At 37.7% G+C, this 22,476-nt stretch overlaps 1 protein-coding gene across 5 annotated transcripts in view; it reads left to right on the forward strand.

Annotated features, from left to right (window-relative positions):
* The window catches only part of LOC130929808 (laminin subunit alpha-3-like), a 122,112-nt gene that overhangs the window by 37,329 nt on the left and 62,307 nt on the right, over positions 1–22,476 (forward strand). For all 5 annotated transcript variants that reach the window (XM_057857330.1, XM_057857332.1, XM_057857331.1 and 2 more), the window contains exons 15-33: positions 561–695; positions 793–845; positions 2,474–2,573; positions 2,993–3,045; positions 3,726–3,831; positions 3,893–3,992; positions 4,073–4,229; positions 6,141–6,279; positions 9,886–10,028; positions 10,306–10,409; positions 10,483–10,639; positions 10,713–10,876; positions 15,911–16,019; positions 16,084–16,181; positions 16,365–16,539; positions 16,720–16,846; positions 19,020–19,168; positions 19,235–19,350; positions 22,214–22,425. In XM_057857330.1, coding sequence (XP_057713313.1) covers positions 561–695; positions 793–845; positions 2,474–2,573; positions 2,993–3,045; positions 3,726–3,831; positions 3,893–3,992; positions 4,073–4,229; positions 6,141–6,279; positions 9,886–10,028; positions 10,306–10,409; positions 10,483–10,639; positions 10,713–10,876; positions 15,911–16,019; positions 16,084–16,181; positions 16,365–16,539; positions 16,720–16,846; positions 19,020–19,168; positions 19,235–19,350; positions 22,214–22,425 — 2,397 coding nt within the window. The remainder of the gene's footprint in view (positions 1–560; positions 696–792; positions 846–2,473; positions 2,574–2,992; positions 3,046–3,725; positions 3,832–3,892; positions 3,993–4,072; positions 4,230–6,140; positions 6,280–9,885; positions 10,029–10,305; positions 10,410–10,482; positions 10,640–10,712; positions 10,877–15,910; positions 16,020–16,083; positions 16,182–16,364; positions 16,540–16,719; positions 16,847–19,019; positions 19,169–19,234; positions 19,351–22,213; positions 22,426–22,476) is intronic.

The following is a 22,476-nucleotide window of genomic DNA, read 5'->3' on the forward strand; positions in this document are numbered from 1 at the left end:
TAAGACAATGATCAATTGCCAACTTGCTTCCCCACATTGCTTCCCATGATATTTCTAATCATAGGGAGAGGGATTGCAAGGGTTTAATCAATTAACAAAAGGCTCCAAAGGCTACCAAAGTTCACTTTACTCATTTTGTGCTGCCTTTTATCTCTCTATATAGGTAAAACGGTGTCATTACAGTTTAACCGCGACAATGAGTGAGAGGGTCATGCAGCGCATGCATTAATTGCGTTAAATATTTTAATGTGACACATTTTTTAAAAATTAATTGCCGCCGCTATCGGGATAAATTTGATAACCCTACCTTAAGCCTAAACTAATGACTCTGGATGAGTGTAACATATTATGTCTGTGACGTTAAATACAATTAGAAAACGATTTAATTAATATATATATACGTATGTATGTATTAAAAAAAGGCATGGCCGATATTTTTTTTGCCGATTCAGATACTTTGAAAATGACGTGATCGGACCCGATGCCGATCGATCGGGACATCTCTAGTAGTGACTGATAATGTAAGCACACGTGACCTTTTGCATCCTACATTTATCCAGGCTGCCAGTGTTCTCGGGAAGGTTCGTACGGCACCCCATGTAACCCTCTGTCGGGTCAGTGTCTGTGTCTGCCTGGGGTGGTGGGTCAGCAATGTGACCACTGTGCGTCTGGACACAGGTTCCCTTCATGCTTAGGTAACACGCAAAACCAAATTGAATGCTCTTTTTTTTTGTTTATTTATTTCTTGTGAGGGGCTGAAGTCTTTATTTATTCATTACATTGTTCTTCCAGACTCCATCACTGAGTGTAATCCATATGGGACAGAGAGTATAGAACCTCAAATGGTATGCATCCTCCCACCAGAAATATGATTCTATTTTTTGTTTGTTTGTTTGTTTGTTTTCTCATTACTTTTGTTGACCATTTGACCAAGAAAGCATATCACACATGTGTAGCCTGCTTGAGATGCTCATTAATTCATCTTCACAGCCACTTAGTACTGCATGATGTTCATCACAGCATATGGACATAATTTTTCACTGTATCATATCGGGATTCACCTTTGGACCGTTTTGTATTTGAAATCCAGACGTGGGAATTTTCAGCGACAGACAACAGTGCCATATTGCCAAAACTGCATCAAGCCCATTGATTAATAAGGAAGGGCCCTTTTCCTCCTTGAATTGAAAGCATGATTAATATAAAGGAAAAGAGACTTCCTGCCTTTCTATAGACTAGACTAGACTAGACTAGAATAGAATAGAATAGAATAGAATAGAATAGAATAGAATAGAATAGCCCTTTATTGTCATTATACAGTTGTACAATGAAATTGTGGAGCATCTCCCTTTACAGTGCAGGATAAGTTAAAATCTCAGAAGTGACTTGCAAGTATAAAAGTATAAAATCTAAATAAATTAGGGCTGTCAAAATTATCGCGTTAACGAGCAGTAATTAATTTTTTAAATTAATCCAGTTAAAATATTTGACGCAAAATAACGCACAAATGCCCCGCTCAAACAGATTAAAATGACAGTACAGTGAAAGGTGTACTTGTTGTGTTTTTCGGAGTTTTGCCGCCCTCTGCTGGTGCTTGGATGCGACTGATTTTATAGGCTTCAGCACCCATGAGCATTGTGTAAGTAATTATTGACATCAACAATGGCGGGCTACTAGTTTATTTTTTTGATTGAAAATTTTACAAATTTTATTAAAACGAAAACATGAAGAGGGGTTTTAATATAAAATTTCTATAACTTGTACTAAAATTTATCTTTTAAGAACTACCAGTCTTTCTATCCATGGATCGCTTTAACAGAATGTTAATAATGGTAATGACATCTTGTTGTTTTATTGTTATTATAAAGAAATACAGTACTTATGTACAGTATGTTGAATGTATATATCCATCTTGTGTCTTATCTTTCCGTTCCAACAATAATTTACAGAAAAATATGGCATATTTTATAGATGGTTTGAATTGCGTTTAATTGCGATTAATTACGATTAATTGATTTTTAAGCTGTAATTAACTCGATTAAAAATTTTAATCGTTTGACACTCCTAAAATAAATATAAAGTATCTATGAGATAGTCCTATGTTCGGGAAGTGCAAATAATCAAAGTGAAGTAGCAGCATTTTGACAGTGAAGACATTGAATATTGCACGTTAATATTTCACGTAAGTAAGCACATAGAATATGTGTGAATAAAAGTGAAGTAGGCATTGAATATTGCAGGTGGGTAAGTATTGCACATAAAGGAAGTAAAATAAGAACTCGAAGCAATTCTGTGCCTAATTTGGTATAGGTTAACAATCTCTATTGTGTGGTAGAAAGAAAAGCTGCATAATAATTCTCATTGAAAACACTGACAGCAGCACAATACTGCACTGATTTCATTCCTCCAAAAAGAAAAGAAAGAAAAAGTTCTTGCCCATTTCCATCAATTGATGTCTACTTTTTCGTTTTAGGGTTCCTGCCGCTGCCGAGCCAACATAGAGGGAGTCTTGTGTGACACATGTAAGCCTCTTCACTGGAATCTAGCAGCTGACAGTCCACATGGTTGTGAAGGTAACTTTTATGGGGGTCATAATATGCATCTTTGTCACCGTTTAAAGCATTTCCCAGGTACAGTAACTGTGGTGCCACTAGTGGTACAAGGTCTAATGGTCAAATGTGGATACCATTTCATTATACGGTAAAAATAAGGTTCTGAAGATACAATACTATCTCCCTAATACAGATCTACTCTGCAGCAAGAATGTGACCTCTACAATGGTTGGGGGGTGTTTTAATATCTGAAGAATGCCTTAAGTTGCTTGCTGCTGGACATTTATGGGGATGTTTTCATTTCACTCGGTTGACTTTAAAGCTCCTGGTGAGCTTTTGTGCTGTTGCTTTTCACCCATGAACGTGGCTACATCCTGCAATCAGAGCCTATTCATGTCATAATGTTCCTCTCCTTTCATTTTTGTCCTATTTCATTCCAGGCTGCAGGTGTGATGTCAAAGGGACACTGAGTGGTGTTGGAGAGTGTGAACAGGTAGTACTATCCTTAAAGTTGAATTTGAAAGTGGATTTCCTATGTCATATTTTTATTTAGTGATTTTTAGAGCGCCTGGAGGGAGGGCTCAAGATATCACTTGCTTTGTTCTTGTTCTTCTTTGTGAGGACAATAACTAAAATAGCTACTCCTCAGTTATTTGCGAATTGATTAAAATAAAATTTGGTAGGTATGTTCTAGGGCTTTAAATGCAGCGAGTCTCGGATCCAGATTTTTCATTTTTTTGTCTGGGGGATGATAATTTGATGAATTATTTGACTTATTTTTGCCTGTAAAGCCAGTAGAGGGAATGCCACCGCTTCAGATACAGTATGCTTAGCATGTTTTTGGCATGAAGAAAGTGTTGTTTTGACGTAGCCAGTAGAGGACGTGCGCTCTTCGTCTTTACTTATGATTTCTCTGGGCTGATGAGATGTCTAGGGAGCAAGCTGGGTGGTGGTAGTTTATTTGAACTTTTTGAGGCAGGGTTTGGTAGACCTTCTTGTTACGTACCTGCATACCTGCTACTGATACATTTTTACATTCGACACACTGCTGCCACTTAGTAATAAAATTTAGAATGACCATGCATTGCAATTTTTAGTCTCCCATCTTATTTACCCCTTCTAATATAATTTTCATCTGCCGTTGTATGACCCATTGTTTTTCCATCAATGCAGAAAAACGGCCAGTGCCACTGCAAGCCCCGTGTAGGCGGACGTACATGCGACTCCTGCGATGACGGCTACTACTTGTTGCAAAAAAAAAAATATTTTGGTTGCCAAGGTGAGTTTAAGGTCACAGACTTGTTCCTGAGTAAATTCTTTTAAAATTGAATCCTTTTCAGGTTGTGAGTGCGATGTTGGCGGCGCTCTCAGCGCGGCTTGTGACGCCAGGTCCGGACAATGTCGCTGCCGCAGTAACATAGTCGGCCTTCAATGCACACAGTAAATCCAAATATTTCAAGTTAACAGTTTTGTACGCTATTTATTTATTTTAAATTTCAATCCATAATGTTCCTTCTCAGGCCGGCACCAAGCTACTATTTCCCCTCTTTGCATCAGATGAAGTTTGAGGTGGAGGACGGCACCACACCAAACTCCAGACCGGTGCGTTTTGGTTACGACCCCCAAGAGTTCCCAGAGTTCAGCTGGAGGGGTTATGCCCAACTGTCCAATGCGCAGGTGAATTTTGCATTTTAGATGTGTACATTTGCTGCTTGGGTTGAACAATTAAAAAAAAAAAAACTAATTGCAATTTTTCTGGCCAATACTGCGATTTTGATTCATGATTTTGTTCAAATCAAGCTTCAATGCAAAGTTCATGAAGTCATATTTACAAACATGAAATGGAAAGACACCTTACCTTCAAAACATTATAAGCTATGACTAATAATGCAAGGAAAGTTTTATGCAATCCTTTTACGTTTTAATAAGTTGTTTCCAAAATGCAGTGATGCTTGCTGATAGCTGATGCTATGTTGATTACATTTTGCCGGATGTATAAATATATTTTAACTAGGGCTGTCAAAATTATCGCGTTAACGGCCGGTAATTAATTTTTAAAATTAATCACGTTAAAATATTTGATGCATTTAACGCACATGCCCCGCTCAAACAGATTAAAAAAACAGCACAGTGTCATGTCCACTTGTTACTTATGTTTTTTGGTGTTTTGTCGCCCTCTGCTGGCGCTTGGGTGTGACTGATTTTATGGGTTTCAGCACAATGAGCATTGTGTAATTATTGACATCAACAATGGCGAGCTACAAGTTTATTTTTTGATTGAAAATTTTACAAATTTTATTAAAACGAAAACATTAAGAGGGGTTTTAATATAAAATTTCTATAACTTGTACTAACATTTATCTTTTAAGAACTACAAGTCTTTCTATCCATGGATGGCTTTAACAGAATGTTAATAATGTTAATGCCATCTTGTTGATTTATTGTTATAATAAACAAATACACTTCTTATGTACAGTATGTTGAATGTATATATCTGTCTTGTGTCTTATCTTTCCCTTTCAACAATAATTTACAGAAAAATATGCATATTTTATAGATGGTTTGAATTGCGATTAATTACGATTAATTAATTTTAAAGCTGTGATTAACTCGATTAAAAACTTTAATCGTTTGACAGCCCTAATTATAACCAATAACAAAACATTATTTTTAACTTTTTATCCTAACGTAGCTGTTTATTGTGCATAAATTGTATCTAAATACATATCTATATGGTCACTGCATCATCTATTGTGATAATTTCATACTGTATTAAGTATTTCTTTCTAAATGTATTATTAAAATATAAATATTTCTAGTTAAAAAAGAGAAGGAATGTATTGATGTTATTTTTATTTATTTATTCATTTATTTATTTATTTTCGTATTTATTCTTACTCAAGCAGAAGGGTTACTGGCTCAGTTAAGCATACATGAAATAAAATTGAAGGCTTGAAAGAAAAAAAATGATGAACTTTTTAGCCCAATTCATTAGGGATGGACAAAAGAATTTAAATTTTTTTGTCAACTTTCCCACTGCCCTTCATGATGATAGTCATCCACTCCCAGTTCAAATGGATAGAACTGCTACATAGCCAATCAATGGCAGCCAATGAATTAAATATGCATGCTTATTCTGAATTCCCTTTTTTTATTATTCCAATTCCTACTCTGTAGCCTCCTAAATCTTTATATCTTGCCATACAAAGCTGAATATCCTTAACCTTTTGGCGCAATATTTGTAGCTTCTGATCTCCTCCTGTGTGAGTAACAAGGAAGCAATGCCTTGTTTCTTTTCAGCCAGAGGTGATCCTCACTCTTGCTCTTGGCTTTCCTGGTACTTTCCATATTGTAATACGCTACGCCATTAAAGGGAGGGCCACACGATTAAGAGCAAGGGTCACAGTGGCCAATGAAGCTGCCTCGCAGCCATGCTGTGACCGTAAGTGGAGGGCGTCCCTTGGCTGCTATTTCCTCTCCTGCTTTGACGTGTGTTGATTAACCCAGTTGTGATTGCACCCTTTGCTCCCGAAACTTCCTTCAATGTTTTATCCCGTCAGTTGTATGTCACTGTGGTTCCCTCTGCAGAGTGAAGTCAGAGTAACAGTGCATGTCGATCCAAAAGATGCCAAACGCAACTTATATCGTGTGGTGCTGCGATTCACTAACCCAAGCCGCGCCAGTGTGAGTGGTAGCATCAAGGCGGCTCATTACAGAGGCGGTACAGGTAAGTCAGCTTCTTGAGCATGAAGCTTATGCCAGTAAAACATCTCAAGTTAACCATAATCACTCCTCTGAATCACACCTTCTATGTTGGTCCCACTTGGGACCCATAGTCTAATAATCATAATCATTTCTAATCATTTTCACATTTTTAGACTTTTCTAACTTATTTCAAATTAGGGGTGCATGATATATCCATTTTTGATAACCGATACCGATATCGATAACTTCCTCAAGGCTGATACCAATACGATAACTGATAATATCTACATAACTTTTAAATGAATATTCACCTTTGAACACCTGTAGGTAAAAAATACTAGTGGTGGATTCACCATGGATTTGCCTTTGACCTAACCAGAATTTTCATGATGACATGAACATTATTGTAATGAACAAAACAAAGACAAGAAGAGTCTTTAGGGGATGGAGTGGCTCAGTGGTAAAGTAGTTGTCCCCCAACCCGGAGGTTGTGGGTTCGATTGTCTGACCTGATGAACTCGCTTAAGTATCCTTGAGCAAGATACTGAACCCCACAGTGCTCCTGGTGCTGAATCACCAGTTGGTAGATGGCGATGTAGTGTAAAGCGCCTTGAAAGGTGGAAAAGTGCTATATAAGTATAATACCATTTTGACTTAAAGTGCCCATATTTATTTTTTCAAATAAATATAATTTGAGTCAATCACAATCAACCAGTCAATATCAGTGATGACGTGGTCCCCTGAAAAATAAGCACTGACCTTAAAACAAACATAAACTCAACAGGTATTGTGCTTTGTCAGCAGATAAACATTTGGTGCAACAGGAGAGGAGACTTCTGTGGTCTTGGTCCATGAAGCAACTTTCTTAACCTGGCAATTATAGGACAGCAAGCCTATGAATAACTAAAAGGCCTCTCAAGAACTTGTAAACATAACACTGTAAAATGCAAACATTTGCTAATTGCCATAGTAAGGTTTATCACTCAGTGATGGGAAAATATGGCCTTTAGAACAGTAACAAAACTTTGCATACTGACAAAACAGGAATGGAAACAAATGCACACATCCCAATCCACCGACACTATGCCAAAAATACTGTATTATATATTATCAAGCCTATTAATTATGTTAATCGGATTTATTGGGATGACGTCATAATTAATATTATCGGACCCATGATTATCGGACTGATAATTATCATGCTCCTCTATTTAAAAAATGCTTAGGAAAATGGACATCATTATTCACAGCCAGCCCTCCCAGTTCAAATGAAGTTGAGCACTATCGCAGTTAAAAACAGCCAATAGGGGGTCTTACAGTGAATTGTTGTGTATTTATATATTGATTCGTTAAACACACTCAAATTGAAATTGATCAAAATTCAAAACATAGATTAGTGTCATTATTTATTATTATAATTATTTTTTTTCCAAATGTCTGAAAGGTTTAACAACAAAATTGCCAAAAACATCAAAATTGCTTTGGGTGAAATTGAACTGATTGGGTTCAATGTGTACATATGAAATTGATCAAAGGCCCTTGAACTGAAACAAATCAAATACAGTGGTACCTCGACATACGATCCTTTCAACATCCGACGTTGAATTTAGATTGTTATTTGCCTTGACATATGACGACATGCTTGAAATACGATGATTTTCAACAGCGTTTCAATTTCATTGTTTTCCTGCAAGATGGCAGCATGGCAGAGTTTCTTGTGAGAGAAATCAACCTGGGTCCCAAGAAGGTTAGTGCAGGTGGTGAAGAAAGGAAACAAGTGACACTTAGTTTACCATTGAAATTAAGATGGAAATGATAGAAAAATATGAGCATGATGTGCACGTCAGTCAACTGACTCGAAATATGCCTCCTTCGACTTTAGTTCGCCTGCTAGGTGACAATTATTAGTATTGTAACATCGGCAAGGAAGTCACCAGGTTCATCAGGTTTTTAATCATTTATTTCAAAATTTGTGCAACATACAATGGCTACGGTTGGAATTCGCACCCCCTGCCAAGCCGCACGGAAACGGCGACAGCCGAAGGGAAATGGTGCTCCGCTGCTTACTGCTTCCGTGCACCAACCGGGAAGTCGGAAATTCCGCGCGTTCACATCCTGTGTTAACCCTCTGTACTGACTCCATGTTCCAAAAGTTTGAAGAAGACTCACCGAAAACAGGTTGACAATTTATTCGTCGACAATGGTGAAAAACAAGGCAAAAAACAGACGACGGAGGAGCAATGCTAAATCCAAAACAAGGCTACATAGAAAAGTTTCCGAGCAGCGAATCGCTCGTTATCTCGGTGTCCAGTGTTTTTTGAAAGCTAGGCGGTGTGGGCCGGGCTGAAGGTTTGGCTGAGCGTTGTTTCGGAACCATCCCTCTGTGTCCGGTTTTGGGCGGTTAGGTTCATCCGTGAATGGGACATGGTTGCCACAGCGACCGACGCTGGTCTTGACGTCCCAAGCACCCGCTATTAACTTGTTATCCGGGAGACTCTACTTGTTTTAAGACAGAGCACCCTGCTCTTTGTCCTTGCAGTGGCCAGGAGAACTGATTGTGACAGTTGGTTCGTCAATCTTGCTTGTGACACATGTTGGGCTTCTGTGATAAGATTGCATTGTGTATCTATTCTGCTTCTTTTCATTAAACTATGGTGTGCTATTTACTTAGGTGTTTTAGAGTAGTAGTAAACAGTTAAACGGTGCCTACGAGAAACGGTACCATTTTTCCATTTCCCCCTCATGAGCCCCGATAAGGTGATTCACTTTACTGTGTCCAAGGGCATGGAGAGAAGTCTGCCTAAACTATAGTTAGATGAATGTGTTAGACTAATGCAAACCATTATATGGTGTGTGCGATAACGGTACCTATTCCCTTCACTACTGTCCACCGTAGCCAAAGCCAACAACAACAGAACATGAAAAGAGAAAGTAAAAGCTTCCCACATTAACACTGGTCCGTTCAGGAACAGCATGCAAAACACAACTGCCACATTAGAACCTGATTCGGTACTCTATTATTATTATTATCATTACGATTTGTATTTATTATTTATTTTGCAATGTGTAATTGCTATTTGTACATAACTGTACCTGCAGTATTTGGATTTCGAATAGGTTTATGGGCTGTGGAACGAATTAATCGAATTACAGTATATTCTTATTGGAAAATCCCACTCGAAATACAACCATTTCGACTTACAAACCAGGTCCGGGAAGGAATTAACTTCGTATGTAGAGGTACCACTGCAGTGGCATTGACATTGTCATTGATATGACCATCTCAATAACTCATTGGCTGCCACTGACCTGATCCGTTTAGAAACTGTTTTTAAGTTGAACACACAGTAACTTTGGATTATTAACACTTGCAACACTGAAACTGAAGAAGCAGATAATCAACTTTCTTGCTGATCTAACAGCTTTAATATTAATAAATTAACTCACTGGCTTCCAGTTGACAGTGATAGATGTGCAAACCATTGGGACTGGGGTGGAGGTCAAATGGATTGGACGTCTATCTAGTCTACTAATTAAAATTCACAGCAAAACGATGAAAACACGTTGCATGCATGTATCACCAACAAAGGCACCAAAAAAGTTAAATATCATATTTGTGCTTCCACAGCATCAGTGCAGAGTAAAGAAGTAGTTTTTCCTGAAAGTTCCCGACCCTCGTTCCTTACCGTGCCTGGAGATGGCTTTGCTGAGCCCTTTGCATTGACGCCTGGGAATTGGATCATCCACATCAAAGCACCAGGGGTTCTGCTTGTGAGTTGCTTAAGTGAAGAAAAGTTACCAAGACAACCTGCTAAGAACCATAAACACAAAAGTCCATTTTCATTATGAGGTTCCTGAACATACATATGTTGACCTACTCATGATCACAAGGGGTGTCAAACTCGTTATTGTCACAGGGTTACTGGCCCCGGGTCTATTCTAACTTTAAATGATTAGTGAAGTGGTAATATACTGTAAGTCCCATTATTTTTTTCCAATGTAGTTTTATTTTCAAATATTTTGCTTCACTGACAGAATGTCTCCTCAGGACTATCTGGTCCTGCTGCCTCAGGATTACTATGAGGCACCACTGCTTCAGGGAGAGATCACAGAGCCCTGCACATACATTAATACAGCACCTAGAAATAAGAAGTGAGGACATTTTCCTTCATTGAATTTGCAAGAAGCACCCATCATTTAAAAAAATGCCTTTTTTGTCTTTTAGCTGTCTCCTGTACAAGCACGTAGCCATGGATGCCTTCAGCTCAGCCTTAGGGGTGCAGGGAAGCCTCTCTAGCCGAAGGGGCCGCAAGAAGAGGCAGGCTCTTGTGCGGCGACCCACCCCGGACCACCCCGATATGGCCTCTCTGCATGGCACACAGGTAGGAGAGTACGTGATGAGAGAACAAAGCCCCATCCTTATTCTTCAAGTATTCTTCATTGTGTATCCCACAGTCACAGTTGCAACTCAGTCTGCGTGTGCCTCAACCTGGACCTCATGCGCTCATCTTGGAGTATGCCAGCCAGGTGGACAGTGTTCAGAATGTCAACATCCTGGTGGGTGTTCAGCATGGTGGACAAATGCGAGCCAGGGCCAACATATACAGCTGTGAATATAGGTGAGTCTTGCAAATGACATTGTTGGCCACTGTGGCATTGTCATACAATTTACAGATGCCCGCCTGCTCCATTCTTTAATTTGGCCCACTGAGCTTTTACATGAACGAGAGTATTAATTGCTGCATTTTCTACTCTAAAATTGCTTTTATGAATACGTAAAAATTTAACTAATTCCCCGCAGCCCAGGTTTACAGTATAGCATTCACAAAGTATGAAATGTGGTAGTTACGAAAAGAAAAAGTGTTATGAACGGCAAGCCATTGATGTGATGTTATTTAATAAGTGCAACAAAGGGAGCACGCCAAAAAATGCGAGTATAACAGAATGTGAGTATAACAAAGTACAACTAACGGAGCACGTCAGAAGACGCGAATATAACGGAGTACAAAAATGTAACTACAAAGTCCAAAAGAGCAAAAAAGTAAAAAATGATCAAACCAGGACAGGACCGTAGAATCAGGTGCTGAATGAAAAAAAAAAGGAACTGGGAACAAACACGTGACAAAAAGAAAATGCAGCCAAATTGTTAATCACTATATTTTTTTTGTGCTTCATGAATTTGTTAACAATTAGGGTTGATTTCAAATACTGAATTAACATTTTTAATTAGTTGTCATTTAAAATACTAAAAACATAAGTATGATTTATATTTAGATTATATATATATGTATATATATTAGGGCTGCATCTATCGAATATTTTAGTAATCGAGTAATCGACTGAAAATTCTATCGATTAATCGAGTAATCGGATAAAACAAATATATTTTTAGGTGAAGAGCAATTATAAATATACATGAGAAAACAAGACATTTCATCTAATCTTGAACCATTTTCAGTCAATCAATGTCTTTATTTTCTATGTATATTGTTGAAAACAGCCAACAATTGCAACTCAGATGTAACTAGAATAAAAAAAAGACAAATTCACTGCTTTCACTCAAAAAACCTTTAGATCTTATTAAAAAAAAATAATAATAATAATAATTGAGTTTTTGCAGTGTTCAAAATAAATGTATGATACAGGCTGTATTGGAGCACATTAGGGACCAGTGCTACTTGGTGTTTTATCCAGCAATGACTACTGAGCTAAAATTGATAGTTGGCATTATTGAGTTTTTATTTTACACCCTCATCACTCCATAACGCTTTGTTATGTTAAAGCCTGTATGTAAGACACGTTAGTCACGCATCGAAAGTGGTCATAATTAATAGAAACCTAGCCCTCCGCAGGGCTAATGTTACTTCAGCTAGTGACAGTAACGTTAATCTTATTTATTAGCGCTTAGCGCTCTACTGCTTTAAGATGGCGGCTGTTTACTAACGCTGCCCAGAGGCGGCCGAGCATCATTAAGCATCTAGTTCAACATACATGTGATCTCTATGTGACTCATTGGACGCTACCTGCTACCAACTAGCATCGTGCGTTGTCCCGCATTAAAAGTTGTCCGAGCAAAACGTGATGCTTAGAGTTGTCAAAATAAACGATTACTCGAGGTGGATAAAATTACTCGGATCAGTTTTTAAACTCGGGTTACTCGAGTTGCTCGAGTATTCGTTTCAGCTCTAATATATATATATATATATGTTTATATATATATATATATCTTTATTTATAATAATTATAATTTCAAAACATGTCCACAAACATTTTTACAGTAATAAATTTATCATAACACGCATATGCACATGGTTTTCACAGGGGTACAGGTAAGAGGAAGGGGTTTAACTGTGGTGTGTTTTCACATATCAGTGTCATAGACTTCACTATCAGTTGACGGAAATCTGGGCACGGGGCCGCTCCGTAGGGGGCCTATTTTCAAAGACTTAAAATATGTTTAAAACCAAAGCTGCTAGCGACCTAAAACATAAAAAGGCACCTTCCTTAGTCATATATGAGTCTCCATGAGCAGCGGCATCAAAAAAATTCAAAGTCGTTCCCTAATAAAATCCTGATTAATTATTTATTATATAAGTATAACAAAACTTAAAATGGCTATTAAAATCTAAACATTTTATAGCCATTTGCTAGATGCACAAAAACCACCAAATGCAGAGATAATCACCTATATTTTCAGGATTAATAGCAATAGAATAGAATAGAATAGAATAGCCCTTTATTGTCATTATACGGTTGTACAATGAGTTTGTGGAGCTTCTCCCTTTACAGTGCAGGACAAGTAAAAAAAATCTCGAAAGTGGCTTGCAAGAATAAAAGTATAACATCTAAATAAATATACAACATGTATGAGGTAGTCCTATGTTCAGGCAGTGCAAATATTTGAAGTGAAGTAGCAACAGTTGACAGTGAAGGCATTAAATATTGCACATTAATATTGCGCGTAAATAGGTATTGCACATAGAATATGTGTGAATAGTAGTTAAGTTACATAAGTTGATAGTGAGGCATTGAATATTGCACTTAGTAAGTATTGCACATAGACTATTGCATGTAAATGAACATTTAAGATATCATATAAGTTTTTGCCTGAAATCGTGACTTACTTTTTTTTTTTTTAAATTCAGTGCAATACCCACATAGGTTTTCAACAGCTAATAAATCACTCAATTTTCACATCAGAAACTTAGAAACTTAAAAAAAACTGCATGCTTTCCTCAAATATTAATTTCACTCAACTCAATGCAAATTTTACATTTTTCTATAAAAAATGACAACCTATTTAGGTTGAATTCCGATGTCACTATTGCCTCAGCACGTATTGCCGGCCCTCGTCGTTTTTAGATTGAAATAAATATATATAAAATAATATATAAAATGATTTTTTTTTGTATTGACGCAGAAATGTCTAAATTACTAGGCTTTTGACCCCCCCCAAAAAAACGGTCCCCAAACTGCAGCCCAAATACGGCCCGCCTCCACATTTGGTCTGGCCATTTTGAATGTTTTTTTTTTCTCAATCGTGTTATTTATTTTCTGGCCTTTTCCTTGAAGAATTCAGAGAGGGTTAGTTGGTTATTATCTATTTAATTAATAGTGTTTTTATTATTAATTATTATTATTATTATGATAAAGAATCCAGAAAGGGTTATTTTATTGTGGCTTTCTGAAAAACAATAATTTTTTACATTTATGCACTTCTGCAATCGTCAGACTTTTTCTGTTACAAACTGACCCCGGCCCCTCATCAGAGAAGGGAAAAGTTATGTGGCCCTCACAGGAAAAAGTTTGGGGACCCCTGCTTCAACACATATTGCCAAAGGCAGAACAAAAACCTATCTGCCAATATATACCAATATTTTTCATTTCTATTAGATAAATAATTCAGTAAAATGTTACACATTCTTGTGTATTTGCCACTTATTGCCACAGTTAACATTGAGGCTTTGGGCCTCTTTTGATCTCGTTGTGAGTTTGTAAGGTTGTGACTTCTGATTAAACAAACTCGATGCCAATCAAAACGTTTGTTCTTCTTTTTCCCCAAATTAGAATCGATAAGAGAATCAATAAAGAATCGAATCGTTAAGCAATATCGATAATGGAATCGGAATCGTAAAAATCCTATCAATTCCCATCCCTAGATACAATACAACATGGTGACCATCACAAAACAAAGACTTTTTTAAGTCGAATTTTTTTGTAATAAATGCGTAAATCCCAGAATTTCTACAGATATGAATGTAAAGCAGTCTAGATTTTTGGTTAAAGGCCAAAAAAAAAAAAATCATTTGTTTTACGTAAATATTTCAAGCTTAAGTTACCCTGCTTTTTTCCATTCATTCAATTTGTTTTCACGTTTCAAAGTGCATGCATGGTGCTATTTTATATAATAATTACCTTGAATCCTCGACCAAATCACTCTTGAGATGCTCTTGCCTGTTTGTATGCGCTAAAACTTTCATCCTATTTCCACCAAATCCGGCGTTAGAACGCAGCATGTGTTTGAGTTTATTGCTGTTAAAGTTTACACGACACTCTGCCTGACCCGGCCCCCTACGGGAAGCCGTGGCACAATGTCTGTACTGTCTCGTCAACTGATAGTGAAGTATATGTCTGTGCATTGGCCAATTCCTTTTTTATTAGTGTTTATTTTTCATCTTATGTACGTCACGTGGTTCTTTTCTTTTGTTAACATGGGACTAGTAATATGACGGACTGATAGTTGAGAAATAGAGAAGGGGGTTAGATTTTAATAAGCAACATAAGCAACATACTACTCCTTTTTGGGCATATTTAGACAATTTTATTATTAGTATAATTGTTATTATTGTTTTGACTATTGTTATTGTTACCTTAAGTATCTCATTGTTTTAGTCTAATTTTTTAAAATTGCTTTTTGTTTGTTTTGGAATATGTCAAAAAATTCATTCATTCATTCATTCATTCATTCATTCATTCATTCATTCATTCATTCATTCATTCATTCATAATACACACCCACACAATCACCCATAATTGTGAAAAATGTTCTAAAGTTTGCATACTTGTGTTGAGTACAAACTTTTCATTTTATAAACCAAACAATGCAAAAAAAATACATTTAATTATCCTAGCATTACAAAACACATAGAAAACACACTAAGAAAAGCAAGTTGGTTACAATATTTTTTACAACTATGTGAAGTCACCGCTCATGTTGTTTTTGTAGTTGTCGTTGATCACAATGAAATTTAGTAGGTATAGTCTAGGGTTCTATACCTATCGATCCTCGGAACGTTTTTATTTTTTTGTATGTTTTTATGTTAGCCAGTAGAGGGCAGCCTTTATTAGGTTAAGAATTTGTCAGTGGCGTGCAGCTTTCAGCCTAGATAGCAAGCATATTGGTGCTTGTTTTTGTAAATAATGACTGTAGAGTATAGTATAGTGACTGTAATTGGTGAATAAATTTTTATTTTAAACAAATAATTGTTCAATTGTAAAGAGATAAAAATAGAAGTAAAAGAGATACAGTGACATACTATTTACTGTATTTATTTTAAATATCATGAATTAATGATGCCATGAATGCATCAGTTTGCCCACCAGATGGCTAACCTCAACCTAAAACATTTGCTTTGCTTTTGTCCCTTCCATAGCTTTTTGTGTCGGAGTGCGGCACTGGACAGCAAAAATCAAGTGGCTGTGCTGCAGCTGGCTCACAGAACAGATCTTCTCCTGCAGATGTCCACCGCCTCTTTCCTGCTGGTGAGATGCATTTCTAACCCTGTTTCTGTAGAACAACATACTCAGCTCATATGTTTGTTTGAAGCACAAAGTCTACGCTGTTCCTGTTAAGGAGTTCTCCATGGAGTATGTGGAGGCCAAGGTGATGTGCATTTCCACCCACGGTCGCTTTACTGACGACAGGTAAACTATCCTAAAATATATGTTTTCCAATAGTCATTCACAAAATAATCAAACAGAGACTTTAAGATCTAATGCTGGACTACTTTTTTTTTTTTTTTTTTTTTTTTTTTACTTGTGTTTGGAATGCGTTTATATATTAGGATCCAAAATGATTAGATGTTTTTCATTTTTTGGTGGTTGTAGTCAGCACTGTGTTCTGAACCAATTGGACACGCGTTCACCAGGCTGGGTTTTGCACGCGGCCAGTGATGGGAAGTTGAACGCTGTTCAGCAACAAGGAGACAACACTGACTGGAGACAGAGACGACAGTCAGACCTCTTTCCTCACGGTGACGAGATCTTGCTCAAATACCCGCAGGTATCAAAGAATATGCCACCTTAATTCACTTTCCCATCATTTTACTTCATTGGCTGTCATTGTTGGTTATCGACGTCCAATCCATTTGAATTGAGAGGATTGGCAGTTCAAACAGATTGGATATCTATTGATGTCGTTAGCAGCAAATTATCTAAAGGCTTCCTGTTTTCATCCGTCTAGACAGAAATAAGCTTCACACCCAAAGTGCCCCTCCCTGGCCGATACGTGCTAATTTTGCATTATCGCCAGCCAGAGCATGTTTCCTTCCCTGTAGAAATCCGAGTGGATGCCGGTCATAATTGGAAAGGTGAGTTTAACTGCTACTGAAATGTTTTCTGGTTTATTTCAATGCACTTGTATATATTTTGAGAAGTAGGGTGGCCATTTTTAAAACACCCAAAAGAAAGGTACTTTGCAGAATTATTGAGGAAAGAAAAATTGCAACATTCAACTCAAGCGTACGCCCTTCAAAATACAATTTTCTACACAGTATTTACAATACAGTGGTACCTCGACATACGACCGCTTCGACACATGATATTTTCGACATCAGAAGTAAAATTTTGACTCGCCATTTGTTTCTACATCCGACGAGATCCTCGAAATATGACGATTTATGACAGCGCTGCACTTTGTTTTCCTGCAAGACTGACGCACAGCGGATTTTCTTGTGAGAGAAATCAACATGGGTTCCAAGAATGTTAGTGAAGCTGGCGAAAAAAGGTGAGGCTTGCCATTGAAATGAAGATTGGAATGATACAAAAATATGACCATGGTGGGCGCGTCCATGAACTGACTTGACAATACAGCCGTAGAATGTCTAGAATCTTGACGGTCCTCAGACCTCCGTTCGCCAGTCTTAATATGGCAAGGCAAAGGCAAGGCATATAGCACAATTCAACACAAGGCAATTCAAAGTGCTTTACATCACATGAAGATCATAAAAATCACATTAAATCAATAGAACGTAAAAACAAAGACAATCGAAACAGGAAATAAAATTATACATAAAAATCGCATTTAATCATGAATACAATAAAAAAAATACTACTACTACTAATAATAGTAATTGAAATCAGCAATGGAGATAAAGCAAAAGGCAAGGCAAGGCAAATTTATTTATATAGCACAATTCAACACAAGGCAATTCAAAGTGCTTTACATCACATGAAGATCATAAAAATCACATTTAAATCAACACAACGTAGAAACGAAGACAAAAGATCGCATTTAATCACAGAATAAAAATAAATAAATAAAATAAAAATAAAACAAAAACTACTACAAATAATAATAATTGAAATCAGCAATGGAGATAAAAACAAGAGGAATAGAAAGCAGGTAGATTGAAATATATAGACAGTTATAGATATGCAGTGCTAAACAAAAGCGTTTTTAGCCCTGATTTAAAAGAGCTAACAGTTTGAGCATACTTCAGACGTTCGGGTAACTTGTTCCAGAGGTGAGGAGCATAATAACTAAATGCTGCCTCAGGAAGAGGAATAGTTGTAAAAATTAAGGTGACAATTACAAAAAATCACCAGCTTCGTCAGGTTTTTAATCATTTATTTTAGAACTTGTGCAACACAACATGCCTATTGTCCGCCCCAGCTGAACAAAAATGAAAGTAAAAAGTCCTCCATCTCTCACGTCTCTCAAGTCACCCGTGCGGTGCGGTGCGTTCAGGTACACCACGCAAAACACATCCGCCACATTAGAACCCCATTCGTTAACATTATTACAGGTATTATAATTATTATTATTATAATTATATTATTATTATGGTTTTAATTAATATTTTTTTGTTTTGCTCTGTGGAATTGCTATGTGTAATAGTACCAGCAGCATTTATTATATTTATTTATTTAGTGTAGGTTTTCAGGCTGTGGAACAAATTAATGGGATTATAATGTATACTTATGGGAAAATCCTGCTCGACATACAACCATTTTGACTTACAAACATCGTCCTGGAATGAATTAACTTCGTATGTAGAGGTACCACTGTATTTGTAAAAGCCTAAAGAGTCCAACACCAGCAACTTTCCAGTACAACCTAAGGTGGTAAGCAGCTAAACGCTAGCATGCTAACACAATACAATTAAATTTGATAAATTCCCTCTTGACTGTCGCATTGACAATGGAAAAGGGCTCATCTTTGAAAGTGCAGTCTGAAAACATATCATATGTTGAGATAAAATAGGTTTAGTTAAGTGTTTAACATCTAATACCTGTGAACATGCTGTAGTTCTGGGAAGACAAATAAGTGTCTTGCTTGTACGCATTTAGATAAAGGACTGTCCTGCATAAATCCGGATGCATGGCCATCGTAATAAGTCAAATTTGTATTCAAACTGTCATTCAAATTTAATTAGAAGGCCAGCAGTTCTACTTAAACTTCACTAAGACTGTCAAAAGCTGAGGCTTAATGCACCAGTGGCATCGTCTTCTTCAACATCCTTTCATTTTCTTGCATTACAGGTTCCATAAAGGCATCATTCTGCCCCTCAGTGTCAGGCTGTAGAGACGTGCTGGTTGCTGATGGGCACACCATCCTCGACTTGACCCAGCGATCTTGGCAGCCGCCAGTCATCTCAGTCATTGTTCCTCCTCGCAAAATTCTTATTCTGGTTGGTGGTTTAGTCCTAACTAATAATTAAGTTATTATTCTTACTTAATATACTTCTCTTAAATAGGGTTATATATTGCTGGTCCCTGAGAGTAGTTACACTCCTGACCTCTTAAGAGAGAAGCCACTGGACAAGTCAGCACTTTTCATTCAGCAGTGCAGAGGAGAAGGCTTCTTTATTGAGTAAGTGGTGACTTAAATTCCACTAGAAATGGCAGTTTTAACGATTCACAACTTTTTTTAATCGTGAGTTAGTATTTCTTATATCAAAGTGTTTGATCGTCCTGGTGTCTAGCTTTCTTTTGGTTTCGGCATTAGGTACATCTCAATAGTTTATTGAGCTGCAAACTCTAAAAACAAGGCCTTAAACAGGAAAACTGATGTTTATGCAACTAGTGTCCCCTTGTGGTGGAATAAAAATCTGCTCACAATCTGTAGTTTTTTTGCCTGGCACGGCCAGACTGTTCTCCCTGTAGTTTTCAAACACTGTGAGGCTAGTCTGGGACCCAGCCCTTTAACGGCCTTTCGAGGAAGGACAAAATCAACCTTCCAATCAGATTCGTTTTTTTGCCTGACGTGTTCTTAACGAGCAATGTCACTCATCCGCGTCGAAAGTCGTCTCCACAACAACACAGATGGCGAACAGGAGAGCCGAGAATATGTTCCAATCCACAGTAAAATCAGTTGCAAATGACCAAAAACACATCGACACAAGTCATTGACAACAGTCTGTCTCGCGCTCGCCATGTTGAATGAACTCCGCTCTCCTAGTAGGTTTACTTCCGCGCACAAGTCCCTCGTCGCTTTACTAACGTCACGTCCGCCCGTCACTGATTAGTCCACTCCGCTGTCTGTTTGCTGTGGATTGCTCCGCCCTCGAAATTTTATCAGCTGAATGGTGGCCAGACTCAATAGCTGGAACAGCGGTGAGTCTGGTGTACCAGGCTAGTAGTTTTTGTTTCCAAAATGTTTATACTAGTCCTTCTCAAAGAAATTAGGATATTGTGATAAAGTTCATTATTTTCTGTAATGTACTGATAAACATTAGACTTCCATATATTTTAGATTCATTACACATAACTGAAGTAGTTCAAGCCTTTTATTGTTTTAGTATTGATGATTTTGGCAAAAAAGTCAAGAAAAATCAAAAATCCATATCTAAAAAAAATTGCATATCATGAAAAGGTACTCTAAAGAAGCTACTAACCCAATCATCTGAATCAACAAATTAACTCAAAACCCCTGCAAAAGATTTCTGAGGCTTTTAAAAACTCCCAGCCTGGTTCATTTCTCAAAACCGCAATCATGGGCAAGACTGCCGACCTGACTGCTGTCCAGAAGGCCATCATTGACATCCTCAAGCAAGAGGCTAAGACACAGAAAGAAATTTCTGAGCGAATAGGCTGTTCACAGAGTGCTGTATCAAGGCACCTCAGTGGGAAGGAAAAAGTGTGGCAGGAAACGCTGCACAATCAGAAGAGGGGACTGCACCCTGAGAAAGATTCTGGAGAAGGGCCGATTCCAGACTTGGTGGGACGTGCAGAAACAGTGGACTGAGTCTGGAGTAGAAACATTCAGAGCCACCGTGCACAGGTGTGTGCTGGAAATGGCAGAAGCGCCTGACCTGGGCTGCCGAGAGGCAGCACTGGACTGTTGCTCAGTGGTCCAATGTACTTTTTTCAGATGAAAGCAAATTTTGCATGTCATTCAGGAATCATGGTGCAAGAGTTTGGAGGAAGACTGGGGAGAAGGAAATGCCAAAATGCCTGAAGTCCAGTGTCAAGTACCCACAGTCAGTGATGGTCTGGGGTGCCATGTCAGTTGCTGGTGTTTGTCTACTATGTTTTATCAAGGGCAGGGTCAATGCAGCGAGCTATCAGGAGATTTTGGAGCACTTCATGCTTCCATCTGCTGAAAAGCTTTATGGAGATGAAGATTTCATTTTTCAGCACGGCATGCCACCTCCTCACAGTGCCAAAACCACTGGTAAATGGTTTACTGACCATAGCATTACTGTGCTCAATTGGCCTACCAACTCTCCTGACCTGAACCCCATAAAGAAACAATGGGATATTGTGAAGAGGAAGTTGAGAGACACCAGACCCAACACTGTGGATGAGCTTAAGGCCGCTATCGAAGCGTCCTGGGCCTCCAGAACACTTCATCAGTACCACAGGCTGATTGCCTCCATGCCACGCCGCATTGAAGCAGTCATTTCTGCGAAAGGATTCCCGACCAAGTAGTGTCGGTGAGTGCATAGCTGATATAATTAATTCAAGGTTGACTTTTTTTCTATTAAAAAACACTTTTTTGTATTGATCGGATGATTTTTTGAGATAGGGATTTTTGTTTTTTTGTTTTTTACTTTTTTTCCAAAATCATCAATATTAAAACAATAAAAGGCTTGGACTACAGTTGTGTGTAATGAATCTAAAATAAATGAAAGTATAACGTTTATCAGTATATTACAGAAAATAATGAACTTCATCACAATATGCTAATTTTATGAGAAGGACTAGTATATTCTTCCATGCATAGCCCCATTAAATGTTGCTGAAATTATTTGCAATGATAATTTGAAAATGTTTTTAATTCTAAATTTTCATCAATTAACAATATATTCTATGGTGCAAATCCTCATCAGGCAGGAGTAAACTTTTGAACCAAGAACCTAAGAACTGTGAGACTGATATATCATACTATTCTTGCCAATTGATAATGAAATAGTAAATGGTGTTACACTTGTAATACTTGAAATAATAAAACCTTTACATTATTTCACTTCCGCAATCCTATTGTCACACTGGCCGCCATTGATGGTGATAGACACGCCAGTTGAGCTCTAAAAATGAACTCCTTTTACATTGACTACACAGTAACTTTTTAATATTGCCACTTACATCACTTAAACCTGGGAACCAGATCAACAGCCTTCCTAATATTGTAATGGCTTTATTGGTATTATACTTAACTCAATGGCTGTCATTAACAGCAATTGACATACAAATTTGCCTTTACAATTGAGTCTGCTCTCATGTTTCCCCAGCCCTACAACATCCTCCCAATTTTGCCAAGAATCTGCACGCTCTCTGGTGGCATTTTATAATGATGGAGCTCTGCCTTGCAACTGCGACCAATCAGGGTCCACTGGATCTGTGTGTGACCCAGCTGCTGGACAATGTCCCTGCAGGCGTCACGTCATCGGGCGGAGGTGTACCAAGTGTGCCATGGGGTACTATGGTTTCCCTTACTGCAGACGTGAGTGAAAGGCAAACAGCACTTGCTTAGATCCATTACACGTAATGGCCA

This window comes from Corythoichthys intestinalis, chromosome 14 (genome assembly GCF_030265065.1).
Source record: "Corythoichthys intestinalis isolate RoL2023-P3 chromosome 14, ASM3026506v1, whole genome shotgun sequence".
NCBI lineage: Eukaryota > Metazoa > Chordata > Actinopteri > Syngnathiformes > Syngnathidae > Corythoichthys > Corythoichthys intestinalis.